Source organism: Cricetulus griseus, chromosome 5 (genome assembly GCF_003668045.3).
Source record: "Cricetulus griseus strain 17A/GY chromosome 5, alternate assembly CriGri-PICRH-1.0, whole genome shotgun sequence".
NCBI lineage: Eukaryota > Metazoa > Chordata > Mammalia > Rodentia > Cricetidae > Cricetulus > Cricetulus griseus.
The window spans coordinates 161,561,161-161,583,771 of NC_048598.1; the positions used below are offsets into that span (position 1 = coordinate 161,561,161).

Below are 22,611 nucleotides of genomic sequence, written 5' to 3' on the forward strand. Positions count from 1 at the left end.
ATCTGGCCAGGATTCTACTGAGAGCTGTTTTTGTGAAATCACTATTTTGTGAAACAGATACTGAGTTCCACAATGGGCTAGGTAGTCAGATGTGGTAGGCGGGTTGAGGTTCCAGTGACATATACTTCTTCTCGTAGGCAATGCCAGCCTATGGGTGTATGACCCACAAAACCTCAAAGGTTCAGTGTATGCATAACTCAAAGACATCAGTCTGTCTAACAATAAATTATCTTTGCTTTAAACATTTATTGCTGTTCTCAGTTGAGTGTTTGCTTGTGTGTCTATGTGTGAGTATGTGCACATGTCTGGAGAAGGCATTGAATCCCCTAGAACTGGAGTTACAGATTGATTGTGGGATCCCCAGTATGGGTATTGAGAACTGAATTGGGGTTCTCTACAAGAGAAGTACACACTGTTAACTGCTGAGCCATTTCTCCAGCTCTCAAATTAGCCTTATTCTGTACAGTTAGTTATCTTCAGCAAAACTCAAGTTTTCCCTACTTTGAGGCCTCATAGATGAGATGAAGAAGCAGAGTGTTCAGCTATCACTCATGGCACAGAAGTTTCCTGCACCCTGAAGGGTACCCAGGCAGAATCCTCCTGGCTCTGCCGTAAATGTCCAGGAGATCTGTGTCTGAGTCACTAGCCTTTAACCCATTGGCTTGTTGCTCAATGTTTCGAATGATGATAAGATTCTGTTATCATCTTGATAACTTTATTTTGGGGTGTGGCAAGGTGAACAAAGAGGTACCTTGGACAAAATTTTTCCGAACCCTAATATTTCAATGGTAGCTTTGAGCTAATTAGTGAAAGACCACTCTGCATCAGAGGGCATGGACTCAAAGCCATTGATTGCAGTTTAAGCTTGTTTTACCACCCAAGTATTACAAATCCAAATTAAATGCCCAAAGCTGTGGCTGAAACAAAGCCAGCTCGACAAAGCTTAGGTTATATGGGCAACCTAAATCCCATTTGAAATAATGTTTGAGAAAAGTAGCTTTTGTGATAAAGTCAGCATTACCAACATGAATTCTATGTGCCTTAGTAACACACTCTTTCGTAGGATCTTAGCTGTGGGGACAGTCCCTAGGCTTATGGTGTGACCTGTTGAACATGAGACATGCGCCTGTAATGTAACGAGCTTAATCAGTCAGAATGAAAGTAAATAGGGAATATTTTAGGGAATAGTTTATATACTTATATTATGTTATTAGAAAATAATATGGGATGTGGCTAGATCTTTGCCAGATCCAACACTTGGTCCAGGCAAGAGGGTCAGACTTCAGGCTCATCCATGGTTTCATGATAAATCCAAGGTCAGTCTCACCTACGTGAGAACCTGTTTCTAAACCAAACAGCAAACACAGCAAAGCACCAGTAACTACAGAATGGGAACTTGCTGGGAGGGACTGTGCTCTCAAGTTTGGGCTGTGAAGCTAACATTCACAAATACCTGCGAGTCAGACACAAGTGGAGGATGTGGCCTGAGGCCTCAGAGTAGGAATTCCTGTGGTGAGGTACCAGCCCTGCCCTTCTCTTTGTTTCCCTGTTAACTCACTTTGCCCTGTTCTGCAGTCTGTAACCTGTCACCCTCCCCCAATGTCCAGCCACTTTGCTTTGAAAAAGCAGTCTCTGCTTCCTTATTCTCCAGGCACCAGTCCAGTGTCTGTTTTATTTTTGGAGACAATTTCTGTGGTATCATTGATGCTCTATCCTTTGAACACTCACTGTCATCCTTGTCCCTCTCTGTCCCTGGGCTGTGTGGGCACTGTCTGTGTATTACTCCTTCCTAGCTTCAGCTCACTCCTCCGCTGGCTTGCTCATCTTCCTTTCAGGTCACCCTTCCTCATCTTTCTGTGTGTCCACCTGCCACCAAGCAGTTTTTTAAGTGACACCATTTTTAATTGTCTTGTTATCACACACTCTTGGATCATGCCCACTCCCATGGAAATTTAACTGTCATGCGATGGCAAGTCTCATTTTCTTAGTCTGTCCCTGAGCTCAAGGTATCTTTGACTTGCCCAGTTTTAACTTATCTGTACCGTGAGACCCTTAAACTGAACAAGTTCAAAAACATCAAAATAAGTAAATAAATAAGAGAAGATGGCCACCAACTTCACTCTCCTTTCAAACCATTTCTCCTGTTGCTCTGTCTTGTAACTGCTCACCAGGGCTGTGGAACTCCCAAGCCAGGAGTCAGGCATCCTAGGATGCCCCTTGCAGTTAATCCCTCTCCAAGTCTATTCTAGACCTGCCCATCCTTTCATCACTATTGCTCCTTAGGACACCGTGTGGACATTTTCTCTCCAGGGACCAGGTCTTTGCTTCTTCAGAAGGCTTCCTTCAGCTGGGACATTTTCCTTCTCTGCGACACCTTCCTTTCTCCTGCAGACATCCAATGGGTGTCTCATGCTCACATACACACCACCGATGTTGCCTGCTTTGCAGCATGCTGTCTGACCTCCTTTTCTATGTCCTTGTCCCAAATTCTGTTGCCTCAGCTTTCCAAGTCCTGGGTACCCCACTGTACCCAGCTGTGTTCATTCTTGAGCTTTGGCTTTGGCCTCTGTTCTTTAGACTTTTGCTACAGAACATCCTTGGGCTCAGCTTGGTCTCTTGACATCATGTTCTCCTATCAGCCATAAGACCCTTTCTCCTGTCATCATGTTTTCCAAGCCTTTCAGCTGCTATTTCGCTTTTCACAGGAGCCCTGCTTAGTGCTTTCCATGCCATGACAGAGGGCTGAGCCACTTCGCACACATTCCGACAGTGGCCTGACTGGACCATGCCCCACAGTTGTTTCTGCTCTAATAATCAGGCTCAAAGATGACTATGAGTGATGAATTTAGTCATCGTTGGGTGCCTTTAACAAAAGTACCGCAGATAATCAACTTGAGAAGAGTGAAGACTTATTTTGGCTTGTGGTCTCAGGTCATCAGTTTGGGGGTCTGTATGAGAGTATCCTGTAGTGGGAATGTCTTGTTAAGGAAATGACTTACTCACGGCATCTGAAAAGCAAGATGGAGGAAGAGAGGAGGCTGAGATCTCAATATCTCCTTTAAGAGCATGCCAGTCTCTCAGCACAGGACTCCTAGATAGCTCACATCCTTCAAAGGCTCTGCTGCTTCCTAATAGCATCTCAGGCTGTGATTCTTAGCCATACCATGCTATGACAAATTCACCGAGGGCAAGTGTCCGGGGGTCACTGCTTCTGGTCCACTTTCCTACTTCCCTTATGCCATGTTATATTCTTGCCTAAGAATTAGCAACTGTGAGCCCGGGTGGTGGTGGCACACACCTTTAATCCCAGCACTCAGGAGGCAGAGACAGGCAGATCTCTGTGAGTTCAAGGCCAGCCTGGTCTACAGAGTGAGTTGCAGGGCAGCCAGGACCACACACACAGTGAAACCCTGCCTCAGAAAAAGAAAAACAAAAAACCCCAAAGGGTTAGAACTGTGGTTCCTAGTACTTTCTAGCACCTAATGGCACAGCCATGCTCCTGGATATACATGCCATCCTTCTAGCCATCATTGTCTCATTGTCTCCCCAGAGGAAGGAGGCTGTAGCTCTGTGAGGGAGTGCTTGCCCCGTATACATGATGCTCTAGGTTCAACCCTTCTGCGGACAAAAAAGAGTTTTTCTGGCACAATCACATATTCATTGAGACTTTTATCCTTGCTTTAGGTAAAAAAAAAAAAAAAAGTGTAAGAAATAAAGACAGGATAAACAAGTGTCCTTTGTTCTAAACAAATTTGTCCTTACTCCAAAGGAATGCATGACAGTAGTTTCATAAGAGGAAAGCCTTGTGGTAAGAGGAGAAGATAAGAAGAAAGATAAACTCAATCTGCAGTCCTTACACTGCATATGTACCCTGCAGTAAAAGCCAGAGCCAATGGCATTGCCTGTGTGTTCAGTGAATAGGGGATAAGGGTGAAAAGAGGTGACTTTTGACCTCTAGGTATGAGGCCAAGTGTGACTGGGTAGGAGGTGAGCATGCTGAAGGCACATCATCACTATAGCTGATGAATAGATAAGAGCTCTAAGAAAGACAATGCTGCCGATGTTAGCATTTCTACTTCAATTCTCTCTCGTGCCTCTATGTTTGAATAATGCTGAGCTTGCCATTTAATCTCAAAGGATTCTGAATTTAAAGGTTGGGATGACATGGGTGTGGGTGATTTTTAAACTCCTTCTCCCTGAATTGCTTTCTAAGGTGGTGCGGATGCTTAGAACCACTTCCAGATGGGAACTGTCTGCGGGTGCTGTACAGTTAGTTCAGGGCCATAGTCAGTGACTGTGCAAGTCTACAGTCATAGACCATGTAAGTCACCCGAGCAGCTGAGTCATTTGAACATGGCTTTTGATAAAGTGTGACTGACTGTAAGCCTTCTTTGACTTGCCAAACTCTTTCCTAGGACAGAGAACACAGTCTCACCCACTCTCTCTGGTGCTGGGACAAGAAACTAGATAGTTCACCTGGTGTGTGTGGGTGGCATTGCCATCAGCAGACAAGCTAGAATCATCCAAGTTGTTTCCCCTTTCTCTGTCCGTCTAGTGCAGTGGCTCTCAACCTTCCTAATGCTACAACCTTTTAAAACAGTTCCTCATGTTGTGGTGACCCCAACCATAAAATTATTTTTGTTGCTGCTCCATAACTGTGGTTTTTCTACTGTTATGAATCATAATGAAACATCTGTGTTTTCTGACGGTCTTAGGTGACCCCCATGAAAGGGTCCTCAGACCTTCCCCAAACGGGTCATGATCCACAGGTTGAGAACCACTTCTCTAGGGCACTGCTGTCCATCAGTCCTGCAGGTTTTATCCTCGTAAGCAGCCTCAATTCTCCTCTGCTTGCTGCTTTGCCCACATTAGGGTGCAGTTACTTCTGCTCACCTAGTGTTCGGTGGCCTTGCACGTCCATTACTCATCTTGCATCCTTCCTTTAAAGACGTGTGGGCTGATGAAGGAGAGCAGCCGGTAAGGAATGTGCTGCTAAAGCTGGCAACCTGCACTTGATCCCCAGGCCTCTCGTGGTGGAAGGACAGAACCAACTCTGGAAAGTTGTTCTCTGATCTCCTCACCTGTGCCATGGTACATACATACACACCCCCTCCCCACCTCCACCCTCCCCCACAGACACACACACACACACACACACACACACACACACACACACACTCAAAATGCTATTTTAATTTTTTTTTTGAGACAGGGTTTCTCTGTGTAGCTTTTGAGGCTTATCCTGGAAATTGCTCTGTAGACCTGGCTGGCCTCTAACTCACAGAGATCCGCCTGCTTCTGCCTCCCGAGTGCTGGGATTAAAGGTATGCACCATCAATGCCTGGCTACAAAATACTATTTTAAAATAAAACTAAAAAATAAATTATACACATAGACACACACACACACACACACACACAGTGCGATTTTAAAATAAAAAATAAATTAAATGTATTAAAAAGAGATAAGTACATACACCATTGTTGTACTTATAGTTGGCTATAGCCTATAAACAAGCATCTCTCTCTGAAAACCAAAGGAGTGCAGTGCGGATATTAGCAACCCACAGATCATTGATTTGAGCTTTGAGAACTTCTGGACAAAAGGAATATCTTGATGAATTCCTGTGTTTGGTTAAGTATGTCTAAGGAAAACTGAAGTGAGGAAGAGAAGTCTGTGCCATCACTCTTCCTTTGTAAACTTTCAGAATAAATAACTTAGAAATGAGCTCAAATGCAGTGTAGCTCTGCCAACTTCCAAGTGTTGTGAGTCAACACCACACAGGCTGTTTTATGCCCCTTTCAATTAACCTCCAAGGGCATCATTGAGCACTGGTTTATTTTTGCTCCTATTTCCTGGCCCCCAGGGATGTTTGGCTGCCCTTTGAAGTCTTACTTATTAACTTTGAGCATGTAGTTGAAAGGAAAATTTTGAGACGCTGGTTGTGTAGAGATAGGCTCTCCCTCCTCAAATGTGCCTGTTTCTGTAATTGTCATGTGCTTGTTTCTATTTCTGGTTACTCGTGAGTCAGACTAATTGCCAATAATAGGTTGTCTTTCTGTCCTTATTTCTTCCTTTCCCAGTTATGCAGAAGAATTTGTTTTCCTTTAACAGCTTGGATGGTAAGTGTCACCAATAGTTTTGTGAACTACTGGAGGGTATACATGGACAATATGTATATCAGCAACTAAAAATGTAAGCAAACTTCATTCCAAACTGTGTGGATGTGTTAATATTTACAGAGATGGCTTTAATATTCTGGGTCCAAAGAAATACCACATCTAGTATTTGTTAAATGCCTTTGGGTTTTAGAGGGCAAAACAGTTGCCTCTGAAACCATGTTTATTTTACAATTTTCAGTGCCTAGTGCACTCAAATTGATGTAAGTTTTTAGTTAACTCCTGTGGAAGTATTATAAACAAAATGATTTCGATTATAACAGACTTTTTGTTGTAATGGCACATACTATACATCTGGACCTTTTTTTTTTTTTCCCCTTGCTATAGTTCTACACAGAATTGCCTTTGACTCAAATCTAGAAAACAGATCAAGTTGAGTTATAGAGAGTTTATTCAAGCATGGTGCCAATTGAATACAAAGTTTCCCTGTGTGGAAAAGCTACAGAGTCTTACCATGCACCCCTGAATAGAATGAGTGTTGGGCGGCATGGTTTATTAATAGCACTGTCCACTCTGTTTCCACACAGCAAAGGCTCTGTTAAATGAAATGCCCTTGACACAGCGTCATACAGGGAAGTATAAACTGTTTATATGGAAGGATTACTACAATTCTGTTTACGTTTTTATTTATTATTTATTTTTTAAATTTCTTTTTTATCTATCCTTTGTGTCTTTCACATCATGCATCTCAATCCCATTTATTTCCCCACCCCTTTTTATCCGCCCTTTGCTTTTGCAACACTCCCCTCCAATAAAATAAAATTTAAAAGAAAAAAAAGGGAAAAAAAATCTCATCATGGAAGCTGTAGTGTGGTACAGTGAGTATCACAGTAAACCCCTTTGTCCACATATCTTTATTTGCAGACTTCTGGTCTCTGCTACCCTATCGATGCTGGGCCCTCGCTGGGACTCCTTTTGGGTAGCCTGTTGTCCTGTGTCATGGAGATCCTGCAGCATTGGGTCTGCAGGTCTGGCCCCTTCACGTGCTCCCACAGATCATAGATGGGGTGGTTGTTGGGTTGGACCAAGTCATAACCCTGGTATTGGGTCTGGGTAATTGCAGGGTTGTTCAACCTGCCAGCTCTCCCTTGTCCTTCCCCCAGGGTGAGCTCTCCAGCACTGGCCTGGCAAGTTCACCCCTGAGAACAGTGAGCAAGGGGCGGGGCCAGTTCTGCTGCTTTCATGCCTTCAGGGTCGGCTCTCTCACTCCTGGACCAGCAGGGCCAGCTCTACTGTGCCGCTCCAGTGAGGTGCTGGAGCCTCTCTCCGAGTGCTGCTGGTGGTGAGGGGCAGGGACAGCTCTTCCTCTCATGACCACAGGCAGCAAGGGGTGGGGGTGGGGGTGGGGCATTCATATAGCAGATGGGAGCAGGGCCATATCTCCCATGCTCATGTTCTCAGAGCTGGTTCACCCATACCCCTGTCAGCACTCAGAAAAGTGGGCCGCTACTCAAGTGCCTGGGCAACACCATAGAGCTGACCCTCTTGGTGGAGGCACAGGTGAGTTGGCCCTGAGGATGTGAGAGTGGGAAGCTGGCCACACCCACCTCGTCTGCCCTGTGGTGGTGAGGGCCAAGGAAGATTCTCCTCCTCCCCACCTTCTCAGGGTTCCCCCCAACTCCTCACCCCCTGACACTACCACCCCAATCCCTGCCACCTGTGGTAGGTGAGGGAGCTGACCCTCCTCTTTACCAGCGGCAACGCTTGGAGGGCCCTGCGCCTGGCCTGGGCAGCACAGCAGAGCTGACCCTGGTGACACTTTTAAAGCAAGCTAACATGTTACTGCCCGACGTCAGTTATTTGCGTTTCAATTGTGACTCTTGTAATGATTCTGCCTCTTTTTACCATTGAAAAGCAAGTCTAGTAAGAAAAATGTTGTCTATAAATAATATATGATAAAAATAGTAAACAGTAAACATAACACAAATAATCCACTTTCATGCCAAACTAAGCCTGTTCTTGTTTTACAATTTTAGTTGCTTAGTCATTTTGAAGTTCAAAGGAAAGCTTCACTTAAAACTCTTACCTCTCCCCCAATTTGAACATAGAACTTGGTCTCTCTATGCAATAGTGAGGGATATTTGAATATTTTATACAACTGATAATTGATTTTATTTGTATATTGATATGCACATCCAAAAATATAGATGACATTTTGGAATCCATAGACTGTTTTATTTTATTATAAATAAAAATGTTCATGGAATTATTATTATCTATTTTTTTTACTAAGTTTCCCTAAGGCTTTACAGATGGTACAATTATGATTTTACATATATCTCTGAAATAGAAAAGAGGCTATTTATACAAAGGAGATAATGAGAATATAAATGTAAGTTAGATGATTATGTAACTATGAAGAAAATCTGTTATGAAAGTTACTAATTAATCTGAGAAACCTAGAGAGTTAATTCTGAACCACTTTCCCTGTTTTACTGTATTATAAAATAGTCATTACTCAAGCTTACCTTCTCACATCTGTTATGAAGGGAATTATTTGCAAACTGTCATCAGCTGGGTTAGGGAAATGAACTAAGATCCTGGCTTGCACTTGGGACAGTGGTGAGCTGGGCTCCGTGTATGTATTGTTTGCCCAAAGTGACCCACAGTGGTTTTGATGCTACTGAGTTCTCCCAGGGAACTCTCAATAAGTCGTTTCTCAGCAAGTGTCTCAGGGAGGAGTTTCTGTGAAGGCTGTCTGGCAGCATACCAAATAGTTAAACATGCTTCTAATGTCAGAAATTTCTGTGTTTTTATGCTACAGAATGTTTCTAACATGAACTGTGATAGCAAAAGAAACTCTGCTCTGTATATATCTCTGTATTTTTTTAAATGCCCTTTCTGCTCCATTGGTCTGAATTCTCAGTGACTAATAAATAGTTAGTCATTGGAAACCATGTGTTTTCATGTATTGTAATGCTGACCTTGGCTTGGAATAAGTGGCTTTGCATGCATGCCTCAAACTCCAATGTGCAGGTTTGGAAAAGGAGCTAGAGAGGAAATAATAGGAATATACCACTCTATTAGAAATATGAAAGAGATGTACCTTCATCATATTGAGTAATGAAATCATATTCTAGAATAAAATGGAATAGAAGACACAGTTCTTTGTATTTCTTATCAAAGTTCGAGTTGCTAATAAGTATGCTTTGTTCTTAAAAAGCACTAAGGATTAAGTCAGCTGGGAACATGATAAAAAGAAGGGTTAGAAGGACAGTCACAAGCCCATGTTGTTCAAAGCTTGCCCCAGGACCCATAAGGGAACTTGCTTGTGAGTGACAAAATGACTCTCGAATGAAGATACCTTACAGTGTGAGTGTGCTTTCATTTCTCTCTCTCTCCTCTCTCTCCCTCCCCCCCCCCTCTCTCTCTCACACACACACACACACACTTTCAGAATCAGCAAACACACTGTCACATACGGAGTGTCAAGGAGTGTCTTTTTTTTTTTTTTTTTTTTGGTTTTTCCAGACAGGGTTTCTCTGGCGGTCCTGGAACTAGCTCTGTAGACCAGGCTGGTCTTGAACTCACAGAGATCCACCTGCCTCTGCCTCCTGAGTGCTGGGATTAAAGGCATGCGCCACCACCACCCGGCGGCTCGCTCACTTTTAATCGTCATATTTAGCTACTGTGCTAACTACCTCTCCACAGTTTACCAGGTGACACTTGCAGAAATTGAAAAACAGTGGAGATGCATATGTTTGCGCAGGTGCCTCTCTAAACACGATCCTGCTGGTTTCATCCGATTTATCCCTTTCTCTCCAGAGTTGGCCTCACACAGAGTTCTGCAGGAATGAATGGGACTGAGGAGGGTTTTTCCATAGCTAGCCATGCCTCCATAACACTTAAAGCTAGGCCTCCTTAAACACCTTTCTCTGAAGCCACTGCAGATTTCTGGCTCCGCTTAACTCTGTTATTCTGTGGCTTTATTTTATTCTTCATAGTGTTAGACCCCCGGAAAACTCAGGTATCCGGGGTCCCAAGCCACGACTGCGGTCACCCCAATCACCAGGCAGATTCGAGAGCTTGCTGCAAGCTGCATGAGGCTTTATTTTAATTTAACGAGCTAACCCCATGTTAGCTCGGGTCTTTCACCCACCCGCCATGGCGGATGGCTAGCAAAGACAACTCCTAGGGCCTCCCAAGAGATCTTGTAGGGCAGCGTAAGGGGAGTGTCTAGGGTACGCACAGGCTCAGGCTCAGGATTGGTGTGCCTCCAGCCTTGGAGGGCTTGCCCTGTGTTGATTGGTCAACTGGTTGTTATGGCCCATAGGCCCTCCCAGGGTGGTTGCTATGCTCTTCGTCACATTAAAACGTCCCCAGTTTTTGTTCCATGATGAGGACTCTCCGAGTGTCCTTTATAGCAACCCCTCCATCAATGTGCTTCCTTTGCTATGGCTATTCTAGCCTTTCGTAGTACAGGGCATAGAGACTCATGATATTAGAAGCAGGTTTGCTGATTTGCTTTGCTGCTAGAGTATCCTCACAGGAGGCGCCTGTAGACTTTGGTCCCCAATAGTGGGTGATAATTCAGACCCCTCTCCCAGGTGAGGTGCCTGGGAAATGACTAATTTCTTTCATTTGCTGAACCATTTTTGATGAAATGTTTTCATCTTAGAAAGCAAGGGAACATGGGTGGGTTTGAAGGGAGAAAAGAGAAGGGGGAAGTGATGGAATTATATTATAATCTCAAAAAATAAAACAATTTCAAAAGTCTTTATTTTACAGTCTTTATATTTTACAAAATAGACAGTTGTGTATATTATGACCACTGTTCTCAAGCTTAAATTTGTAGTGTTTCAGCCTAAATAACACATACTATAGTCTCTGTGATTCAACAAATGACTTTTCCTGTTTTTTTTTAAGGGACCGGCCCCCCATTTCGGCAGCCATGACAGTAACATGTGCTTGCTATGACCTTGCCTTAGTCACTAGAGGTTAGATGCCTGCCTTGTGGCAAGGAGCCAATCAGAAGTTAGCTGGTGGCGCTATGCTTTACGACTCTGAGTGTACTTTACAGACAAGCACACAGCAATGACGCACGGAGCATAGCAACCACCCTGGGAGGGCCTATGGGCCAATCAACACAGGGCAAGCCCTCCAAGCCTGGAGGCACACCAATCTCGAGCCTTTGCGTACCCCTAGACACTCCCCTTACGCTGCCCTACAAGATCGCTCGGCAGCTGGTTCGAGGTGTCTTTGCTAGCCATCCCCCATGGTGGGTGGGTGAAAGACCGGAGCTAACATGGGGTTAGCTCGTTAAAAAACAATAAAACCTCATGCAGTTTGCATCAAGCTCTTGAATCTGCCTGGTGATTGGGGTGACCGCGGTCGTGGCCTGGGACCCCGGATACCTGAGTTTTCCAGGGGTCTAACACTTTATATTTCTGTGTTAAGAGTAATTTTAGGCCAGGCAGTGGTGGCGCACTCCTTTAATCCCAGAACTGAGGAGGCACAGGCAGGTAGATCTCTGTGAGTTCCAGGCCAGTCTAGTCTACAGAGTGAGTTCCAGGACAACCAGGCCTGTTACACAGAGAAACCCTGTCTCAAAAAAAAAAAAAAAAATTAATTTTAGTAGTTCAGCATGCAGCTCTTTCTATGTAACTTAATTTAAATAGCTTATCGGGTTATGAAATATTTAATATCTTTATAATGCTTCACTAATATTACATAGTGGTTGCAATTCTTGTACAGGTAACTTTTTCTTGTTTTGTGGATAATTATTAAAACAAATTATTATTGAGTCAAAGGTCATTAACTCTTTTCATGGCTCTTGGTAAGAATTGTTGAGTGATTTTACATATCTTAGTTTCTTAGATTTGATCATTCAATAATATATACCTATTTAAAGTTCCGTGTTGTATGGGATTGTATATATGTGTGTGTGTGTGTGTGTGTGTGTGTGTGTGTGTGTGTGTGTGTGTGTGTGTGTGCATGAATATATATAATCTGTATTGGCTAATTAAGATGAATGAAAAAGTGAATAAACTCTTCTATGAAAATGTTATGTAAAATTTATAAGCCTCAAAATTTAATGCTTTAACAGACTTTGGCTATCTTTCTGAAATAAGGTACTTAGAAATTTCAATCTAAGTAATCTATATAAATTTACATTTATAAATTATACTTAATAGATAAACATAAAAGCTTGATGATATATATATAGTTTTCATCTAAATGCTTTCTTTATAATGCCATCAAATAAATATGATGCAGATAAACATATAAACTTTTGCATACCTTATTAGTAGCTGACTCTATTTTTCTTCTTGAAAATATAACATTTATATGTATTCTTGGAGGGCTTCATCCATGTATACAATGCATTTTGATCACTCTCATTCCCCTCCCCCAGCTCCTCCTGGCTCACTCCCCACATCCCGTCCCATCTTCATGTCTTTGTGTGTGTATATATATATTCCATTGAATGTAGTTAGTGCTACCCGTATACACATGCGTGTAGACGCGCTAGACACACCCCTAAAGAAAACTGACTTTCTCTCCTAGCAGCTACCAACTGTCAGTGGCTCCTTAAGTAGGTGTGGGGGCCGTGTATTCCTTCTGAATCCATGCTGGAATTTTGAGTGTGTTTATCTTGTGCAAGCAATATCCCAGTTCTCCCTGACCTCTGGCCTTTAAAATCTTTCCACTCTCTTCTTCCTCTGAGCTCTCTTCCTCTGTTCTCTGAGCTGTTGTCAATGAGTGTGTGACACTGCTGTTTGATTTATGGCTGAGCACTCTGCAGACACAAATTCTCTGCATTGTGACAATTGTGTTTCCACTAACTGCCATTCTTTGCTTATCTAGTATATATAGTATAATTATTATGCCTGTGTTTTATTAAACCATCTTTATTAATTACACTGAGTTTCATACTATGGCTGAAAGTCCTCTACATATATTGTAGGTAAAAAAAAATTCTGCCTTTTTCTTTTAGGAAATTTACCAGTGGTGTGGTTCCTCATGCAACAAATACGAGCGTCTGAAAGCAAGCCAGGTTGCCATTGGCATTCGGGACAATGAAAGGAAGGGAAGATCTCAGCTCATTGTGGTGGAAGAAGGAAGTGAACCATCAGAGCTTATGAAGGTATTATGATTTGTGTGTTGAAAAGTCTCAAAGCCTATAAGCAGTGATCTCCCATAGCCTTGGCTTCAGTTCCTGCCTCGGGTTCCTGCCCTGAGTTCCCATCATGACGGGCATGATTGGAACATGTGAGTTGAGATAAATGCTTTCCTCTCTAAGTTGCTTTTAGTGACGGTGTTTATCAAAGCAATAGAAATCCTAACTAACACACTTGACCATCACACTAGTCTCTGACAGCTACTTTTGGCCCAGTGGCATGGCTGTGTATGCTCACACATGCATATTGTGTTCCTTTCAAAAAAGTGAAAAAGAAAATTTAAACATCCTATACATTATATTATACCATTAAGATATGAAAAGTACTAATGGAAGGGAAACAAACCCTAAAAATACAAATTTAACTTTGAAATACTAGAGAGCAGTGGAGTTCCCATTCCTAAGACGCCATCTGCATTTCACAGACTTCTTGTTGGGCGAATTCCTAAACATGCATGCACTGTGTCTCCACTCAGTATGTTCAGGGTCTGCGCTGCATCCTCTCTCACAGCTCTTCTGGTGCAGTGAACTGAACAGAGCTTTCAGAGAGAGCCTGCCCTAGATGAGAGGACGCAGTTGCTGGGCTTCCTGTCACATATGCTTTGCAGCCTGATTACAGTGGTGATTGTTTGATGAACTAACTGTGCACCTAGGGTAACTAGTTTATCTTCTAGAGTTTTTGGAGTTGGTGACTGTGATGATAGAATTCAAGAAGACCTCAGCTTGGTTGAGAAAATCACAACTTTAATTTTTGTGCGCTTGTGACTGTGGCATTGCCTCAAATTGTGAGTGTAGCAAACCAGAGACACATGACTGTTCCTGTGACTATTTAGCCCATAATTCAGACTGTGGATATCTCAAAATATCAGCTTCATCACAGCTTGGTAGGGTTTTTGTTGGTTTGTTTTTGTTTGTTTTGGTTTTTGAGACAGGGTTCTCTCTGGGAACCTCTGGCTGTCCTGGAATTCACTCTGTAGACCAGGCAGGCTTTGAACTCAGAGATTCACCTGCCTCTGCCTCCTGAGTGCTGAGATTAGAGATGTGTGTCACCACCATCCAGCATTAGTTATTTTTGATATCTGCTGTTCAGGAATGCTGTTCAAGGAGCCGATAAAGAAGCTGATTTTTTAAGAGATCAATCCGCAGTCTGTAAGGCTAAGGTTTCTTTATTCAGATAACACCAGCCAGGCGAAAGCCAAAGCATGCCAGGGGCAGCAAGGCAGCCAGGCCAGAGAGAAGGGAGAAGGGACCCTCCACGTGTGCGCGATCCCTTAAGAACCTTTCCCGAGTCACCTTAGACTTCCCCTCACCACGCTCTCACGGGGCATGTCCCAGCACACTTGTCCAGGCTAGTAGGAGGTGGGGCTACAGTGTCTCCCTGCAGATTTTTTTTTTTTTTTTTTTTTTTTTTTTTTGAGACAGGGTCTCTCTACCTAGCCCTGGCTGCCCTGGTACTCTCTCTGTAGACTGGGCTTGCCTGGAACTCACAGAGAACCTCCTGCCTCTGCCTCCCAAGTGCTAGATTAAAGGCATGTTCCACTATACCTGGAAAAAGCTCATATATTAACTGTCTTCTTACAAAAATATTTAGGACCTGGGGAAGGCACAGTAAATTGAATCTCTGAACTTGGAAGATGGAGGGAATCAAGAATTCAAGGGCATTCTTGGCCACATGGCAAGTTAAATCCATTTTGTGCTATAGGAGAGCCTGTCTCAGAACAAAATAACAAATAGGTAGATGATAGATTTATTGATAGCTGTATTCCAATACAGTTGTTTTTCATTATAATCCTTCCTATTTATTTTATGCTCTTAAACATACTTTTCTTAGAGGGAGCCAAAGTTCTCTACAGCATACAAGCACAGAAATGGCCCAGAGTCTTCTTGTGTAAGATAATGAAATGTCTTTTTTTTCCTGAGACTCTGTGCACTGGTGGTCTTGTTAGAGGGGTCTACACAGCTTAAACATCTTTCAGAATACTCTTCATACTGCACCCCTTATTCATTTGAGAGAGGATGTTTTAAGTTACTTAGCTCTGGAATCTTTAATGTCTACATGAGAAAGTTAGTAAAGCCTCAAAGTCAAGAACTTTCCAATCATTTGAATGACACAGTGGCCATTACTTACGTACTCAATGCTGAATGCTAGGGACATGTGTGGGACAAGTCCATGGCGACAATTTAAATCTCCCTTATCTCAGACCAAAGCACTTTGTAGAGTAAAATTACAGAGAAGGCAGGACATGGTAAGGACACACGAACAGCCTGTCAGGGCCACATGTTGCCTGCTTTCTGCTGTGTGTTTAGCAGCCTATGTCTAACTGTGAAAGCAATCCTATGTGATGAAGCCACTAAGCCTTAGCTTGTCACATTCTGCTCTGTGCTTTCATTCTTCAATACAAACATATTTACCATGAAAGACTGTACATAAATATGCAAAGGTTTTTCTTGGTCTTTCTTCTTTTCATATTTAAAATATCCAGTGAGCTTGAAGGGAAATTACCTCACTAGCCCAAAGGCCCTGAAATTTATTCCTTGTCAGTATTCATCTTTAAACATCGGGAGGGAAACTGAAAGATGTCCCGAGGAGAAAGATAATTTCTCTATCTGATTATGGACTTGGGTTTTTTGTTGTTATTTTGTTTTGTTTTAAGACAGCATATGGTGAGATTCGAGACTGAGACAGGGCAAGTTGTTTTCTAAGTCAGAAATATTCTTCTTAAATATAATGCAATGAACTTGACTATATAATCATTATAAATGCTCATGGCAAATACTAGCCATAAAAACAGGACAGAAGCTGCAGGTAGCTACTGTGGGACTGAGCTGGTTCCTTTCTTATTTTTATAAAAACAGCTGTCAGGCTTCTGCAAAGTTGTATGTTCAAACATTGTTTCAGATTCTTGATAAAGGAAGGACATTGGGAGGAAAATCAGAATATCATATCCTGTCTTACAGTGCCATTGTGTCTTAGTCACTGTCCTATTGCTGTGAAGAGACACCATAACCAAGGCAACTTATAAAAAGAAGCTTTTAGCTGGAGGCTTGCTAACAGTTTCATCATGGTGGGAATCGTGGTGGCAGGCAGGCAGTCAGGTGCTGAAAGATTACATCTGATTCTCAAGTTGGAGGCTGAGTCAGAGGGATACTGGGCCTGACATGAGATTTTGAAACCTCAAAGTCCACTCCCAGCAACACACCTCCTCCAACAAAGCCACACCTCCTAATCCTTCCTCTACAGTTCACCCACTCAGCAGTCCAAACATTCAAATATATGGGCCTATGAGGGCCATTCTTATTCAAACCATCACGGGTTTGCTGCCAATAAAGATTACAGTCTCAGTTTACTGTGCTGTCTAGTAGAGGAGCTAAGCAATGATGGGTGTTGAGGGCCTCACACTTCACAGGGCTGCTGTGTTGTGTTTGTTGGAATCCTCTTATGATACTCCTATTTTGGGCTCTTTGATATCCACAGATAGTTTAGATTAACCTCTAAAGCCATTCCCAGTCTATGAGTTGGGGTGTTCTTCTTTTTATCAGTCATAATTGATAATAGTAAAATATTTTATCCAGTCTGATAGGGGATGTCCTTCTGTATATATGCTTCTCTTACTGGTTGATTAATAAAACACTGTTGGCCAATAACGGAGGAAAATAGGTGTGACTAGGAGATGAGGAGAATTCTGGGAAATGTAGGCAGAGAATCGCCATGTAGACCACAAAGGAGTAACAGGTCTGGGCATTCTCCAGTAAGCCAAGACCACATAAAAATATATAGATTTATGAAATGGGTTAATAATTAAGACAGAGATAGCCAATAAAAAGCTCAAACATTGGCCAACAGTTTAATAATTAATGTAAGTTTTTGTGTGCTTATTTGAGGCTGAAGTGGCAGCAGAACCTGGTGGGACAAGAGAAATCACCCACAACACCAGTCTCTTTGCAAGTTGATTGGATATTTAATATGTGTAGATCTGGGAATCTGATGAGTTAAGACCAGAGTTGAGTAGTTTAGATGACTCTTAAATCAACTTTCCTAAATCCTATTTAGTCAAAGAGCAAAATTTTAGTAGTGTTTCCCCAAAGTATACTGTCAAATAAAATCTGTATCTTATTAATGTCACTCCACAGTCCTTGGGGTCAGATACAACTTCCATATTTGTGTAGCTTTCACAGCTCTAACACATTGCTCACTAATATTTAGATAATATAAAATGCATACACCAGGAAAGAAGCCAATTTTCTAATCTCTCAAGGTTGAGATGACAGTGTTGGCAAATCAATGAACAAAGCCGTATTCTTGATCAGAATACATGGTAAGACCAACTACATTTAAATAGGAGTAACTAGCTTTTAGATGACAATAATTTATGTATTTGGCTAGTCTTTCTTGTTTTGGTAGCTGGTTACAGTTAACTTTCTGGAAAGTAACTGCCATGTTCTGAGATAATCATGGTGACTGAGACTACAGCCCAGATTTCCCAGTGGAAGTCCTGCCCTGGAACGCATGCAGCCACTGTCCTTTTGATAACAGTACATAGCCACCATCTGTAGTATTTTCCTTCCTTGGTCAGTCAGCTTCCTAGATAATGTCCAGCAGCCACAAAAGTGTGATCCTACCTCTCCCTGTAAGCCACACCACTGCTGCTCACTGGCCTTGGCCACTTGGACTGGCTATTTCCCCAGTATTGCTCCTTTAAGATCTGTTAGGACTCTGCTGAATGTTCCCAGAACCCTAAGGAACTGCACATCTCTAGAGATTCAGTTTGTTTTTTCAGTCATCTACCTTATGTCTTTTCCTGCTCCCAACTTAACGGCAAAAGGCTATGCAGTGTTTCTGAAGCTCTCAGGCAGCTTCAGTTTATAGAAGTGAGAATGATTTTGAATGTGATGACTAAGCTTTGGGACACTCATACATAGCACCCATCCATACTGTGCGTTTCAGCATGGAGCGCCCTAAGAAAGAAATCACACTGTTTGCCAAACATCGGTGCTGGGAACTGAACTCTGGTTCTCTGCAAGAGCAGAATGAACTTAACCACGTACCCATCCTTCCAGCCCCAGGATTGTGTTTTAGATTGAAGCATAATTACACATTTAACTCAATCTGACAGTTTTTCAAATGTCCTCTATGGAGAGGATGGGGCATTATTTCTCAATCTCTAGGGCATTTATCTTTGAGAGTCAGAAAGAAGTCAACCAAGGCAGTGTAATAATAAAACCAAGGTGCTGGTGTGAAAATCTTTTGCTATCATTTTGGAACAATGTGTACAGTATTTTTAAAGGCTTTAAAGCTTCGTGGGAAAATGCTATTAATAAGAATAAAAATCACCCTGTTTCTTTTCATCAGAGAACAAGCATGAGAGTTTTGAGCTCCTTAAATATAAGAAAGACCTAAGATTGTTCTGTGTTTATAATACACACATTAAAAAAATTCCTTAAACTGTTTTCTGTAGCTATCTCGTTTATTTTATTGTTAGTAAATGCTGTGCACTTTGTAAGAATGGAAATATGAGTTGCCTGAGAAGTTTATTTGGCCAATAGACACAGTAAAACATTTAGCAGTGAGAAAGAATAAGAAAGTTTGGTGGAAACTATGTTTGTCTTGGTGTGCTTTCCAGAGTACTGTGCTCAGTGTTGACTCTTCTCCTGCTCTCCAGGGCCTTTTTGTTAGTTCTTGAGAAACTGAACAGTGCCTTAAATATTGTCAACCCTTATTACTGGTGTCTGGTACATGGGAGATGGTCACCAGAATTTATTATCTGATTGAAATAATATTATTATAAGAGCCAGGTGAGAGAGGACTTTGATTCCCAGTTTACTGTTCAAATGGGTTAGTTAAAGGGATCAAATTTTGCCACTTTGTTTAGATTACTCCTGAGGCTTCGCCTACAGACTAGAGAGAATGCCAGTGGTACCAGAAAGCAAGCTCCTTCCCCTTTCTCCTCACTGTTGCATTGTGAGGAAATCTTTTCTTCCATTTTCCAGTACAGCAATGATGCTCTGCAAAACTGATAGTCAAGAAAGGACACTGGCAAACATTGCATTACAGTTACTGTAGCCGTCTACATCAGCTTTACTGCCCAGCACTGTTTAAAGCAACATTCATTTGATTGTTCTATTTTTTGTCAGTAGTGAGGATTGAACCCAGGGCTTTAAGCTAGGCCAGTGATCTGCTACTGAGGTGCACCATTTTTCCTCTTTAAATTTTTCTTTTTTGATAGGGTTTCATTAAGTGGCCCAGGCTGACCTTGGCATCTCTCTGTAGCCCAGGCAGGCTTTGAACTTTCAATCCTCCCGCTTTAGTCTCCAGAATATTTGGGATTATAGGCCTATACCACCAGACTTGACTCAGTCACTTAATTCAGTGAATTATTTGAATTTCTTTTATTTATTTAACTCTGATATGCATTTTGCCCCTTATCAAATTCCTCTGATGGGAGGAATCGAAATATTCTGAACCAAGATAAGAACTGTGTGGATGATAGCATAGTGGACCATATGCCGCAGTAAAGTGACAGTATCTTATATAATTGTTGTCTCATCAAAGTTCAGCATGACAGCTTATGACCTTCCTGATAAGATACCACCTTCACAGGATCGGCTCAACCTGATACCATGTGGCAGTCATTTCTGAATGAGTAACTTTCCCCTTTCCTCTGCTGTGGAAGCGAGAGGCTGGGTGATGTAATTCCAAGATAGCTGGACCCAGTGAGTAGCAGAGGGAGCAGTGAAACTTTGCCCCCAAAGTATGATTTTGATTCAATAAGTTCATGTAAATATTAAACTAGGCAAACTGCTGTAAAAACTGAACTAGAATAGCAGGTTCCAGCTCTGTCATTTAGGCACACCTCCTGTTAACCATAATATTGATTACATGTTATCAATATTAGTAAAGAACTAATAATAAGACTGCATCTTTCAGTCCTTTTAAGCAAATACCCTTTTACTATCCTGTGCTAAAAATTAACCAACCCCGGATATTAGTGGCCACATTTCTTATTTAATAGTTTTATGCTCCTTGGCATTTGTTTTATAAATGACATAATTTTTAAGTCTAAAACAATAAACACTAACACCGTTTTATGTCACCTTCCTGTTATATATAGTGTTAAGAATTTTTTTAAATCTATTTATTAGTTCTAGTTAGTGAACAAGCTTGTTTCACATGTAAGTCCCTTCTCCCTCTCCCTCCCTTCACCCCTATCCCTCCTGCCCCACCCCAGCCTACCCCCCACTCCATCCACCCACCACTCCCCAGGCAGGGTAGGGCCCTCAACAGGGCCTCTGCAAAGTCCACCAAATCTTCCTGAGCTGGGCCTGGGTGTAACCCTTCACATGGGATGGGCTCTCAAAGTCCCTTCTTGCACCAGGGAAAAATACTAATCCACCACCAGAGACTCCTTGGAGTGCAGAGGCCTCTTTATTGACATCCATGTTCAGAGGTCTGGATCAGTCTTGTACTGGCCTCCCCGACAGCATCTGGGGTCGATGTGCTCTCCCTTGTTCAGGCCAACTGTTTCTGTGGGTTTCTCCAACCTGGTGCAGACCCCTTCGCTCTTCATTCCTCCCTCTCTTCAACTAAATTCCCGATTTCAGCTCAGTGTATATCTGTGGATGTCTGTCTCTGCTTCCATCAGCCACTGGATGAGGGCTCTAGGATGGCATAAAGAGAAGTCATCAATCTCATTTTAGGGGAAGGGCTTTTAGGTTATCCTCTCCACCATTGCCTGGATTGTCAGATCATGTCATCCTTGTAGGTCTCTGGAGATCTCCCTGGTTCCAGATCTCTTCTCGGGACCTATAGTGGCTCCCTCTGATATGGAATCTCTCATCCTGCTCTCTTTCCTCTATTCTTCCCCCAACTCAATATTTCTGCCCCTCCATTTCCTCTCCTCTACTCCTCTTCTCTTGCTCTTATTGTAGTGCTAAGAATTTTTTGAGCCTGCATATTAAAAGGGTTTCAAGATTCATCAGCTAATATTCCCTTAGCATTTATTTTGCGATTAGCATTTGTTTAATGTCAAGAAGAAATTTGCTTCTGTAGAATGAAGATCTCTCTGAGGTGGAGGACTTCTGAAATATGGTCTTAATACTGTTTGCCTAGAGCTACGATCCCAATGTGCCCTAGGTGCATTGTGTTAACAGCATTTGTACAGATCAATGTTATTGCAGTCAAGGTCACATGGGTATCTAATGCATCACAATTTTGGAGTTACTTTGTTTGAAATATAATTTTAAAATGACCTCATAAGGAAATCATTATTCAGGTAAATATTGTATTCTGCCATCTGCAAAGGGAAGGGAAGCCATTAGAAGAACTTTAGTTTTAGAGAGCCCATATTCTTTGTTAATCATGAAAAAGATATGACCATATGACCGAAATGAAAATATGTTCATATCTGCATGCCACACTGTAAAATGAAGTCCCAGATACTCTAGAAACAAAGTACTAGAGTTTTGTCACAATGAACAAACTAAAAGGCTTACCATTAACGAGAAATAAAAGTTAATGACAACACTCATGTAGACGGACATTAGAGCTAGTTAGAAACTAGCTAGGTGAGTACCGAGTGTACCACGGTTGACTTGTGATGCTCACTGCCCTCCCTGGAGCCCTGTGGCTGGACAATGGCCTGCTCGTCATAGGATGAATTTTCTCTTTAGTCCTCATTCATTCTGCTTGCAATTTGCTTGATAACTTATAACTTTTTATTAGTTTAGAAATTACATAGTCAACTAGATGTCATTTGCTCTTAGGGGGATAATAACTCCTACCATGACAGCTCTTCGCATGTGAATGGCACCTTCCATGGACTGCATGGGAAGAGATGCTCCGGGAAGCAGCTCTGTGATATGGATACATTTATTACCCCTTCCTTTGGTCTGTGTCGCCACAAAACCTGACTCAGAGACAAGGACTGCTATTATCTGGAAGATCCCCGAACTCACTCTGCGGGTTCAAATGAGACATCCATGTGTTAGTGGTTTATGGAGTATGTACTGGGCCTCAGCCCCAGAGACACCCTAGAGAAGCAGTGTGGATGGAACCCCTTTGGGAACTGGCCCATGGCAGGCTTCGGTGACTGTAAGATTGAGCCAGCAAGTCCACTCCTCATTGGTTCAGGTCACTCCTTTGAGTTATTGCTCAGAACCACCAGCAAGCTTGCGTGTGAACATGCACAGCTCTGTAGCTGCTAGCAGTCTGGAAGAGGAAAGTCACATTTCAGACACAGCAGCCTCTGAGGCATGTCAGGGATGGCCTGCTGGAGCCACAGTAGGTCCTGCTATGTGCCCCCTAATAGACAGAAA

The 22,611-nt window shown here is 42.4% G+C and overlaps 1 protein-coding gene across 2 annotated transcripts in view; it reads left to right on the forward strand.

The window, feature by feature from the left end:
• Scin (scinderin) overlaps positions 1-22,611 on the forward strand; it is a 72,601-nt gene that overhangs the window by 16,757 nt on the left and 33,233 nt on the right. For both annotated transcript variants that reach the window (XM_027419734.2, XM_035445412.1), the window contains exon 4: positions 13,117-13,266. In XM_027419734.2, the coding sequence (XP_027275535.1) occupies positions 13,117-13,266 (150 nt within the window). The remainder of the gene's footprint in view (positions 1-13,116; positions 13,267-22,611) is intronic.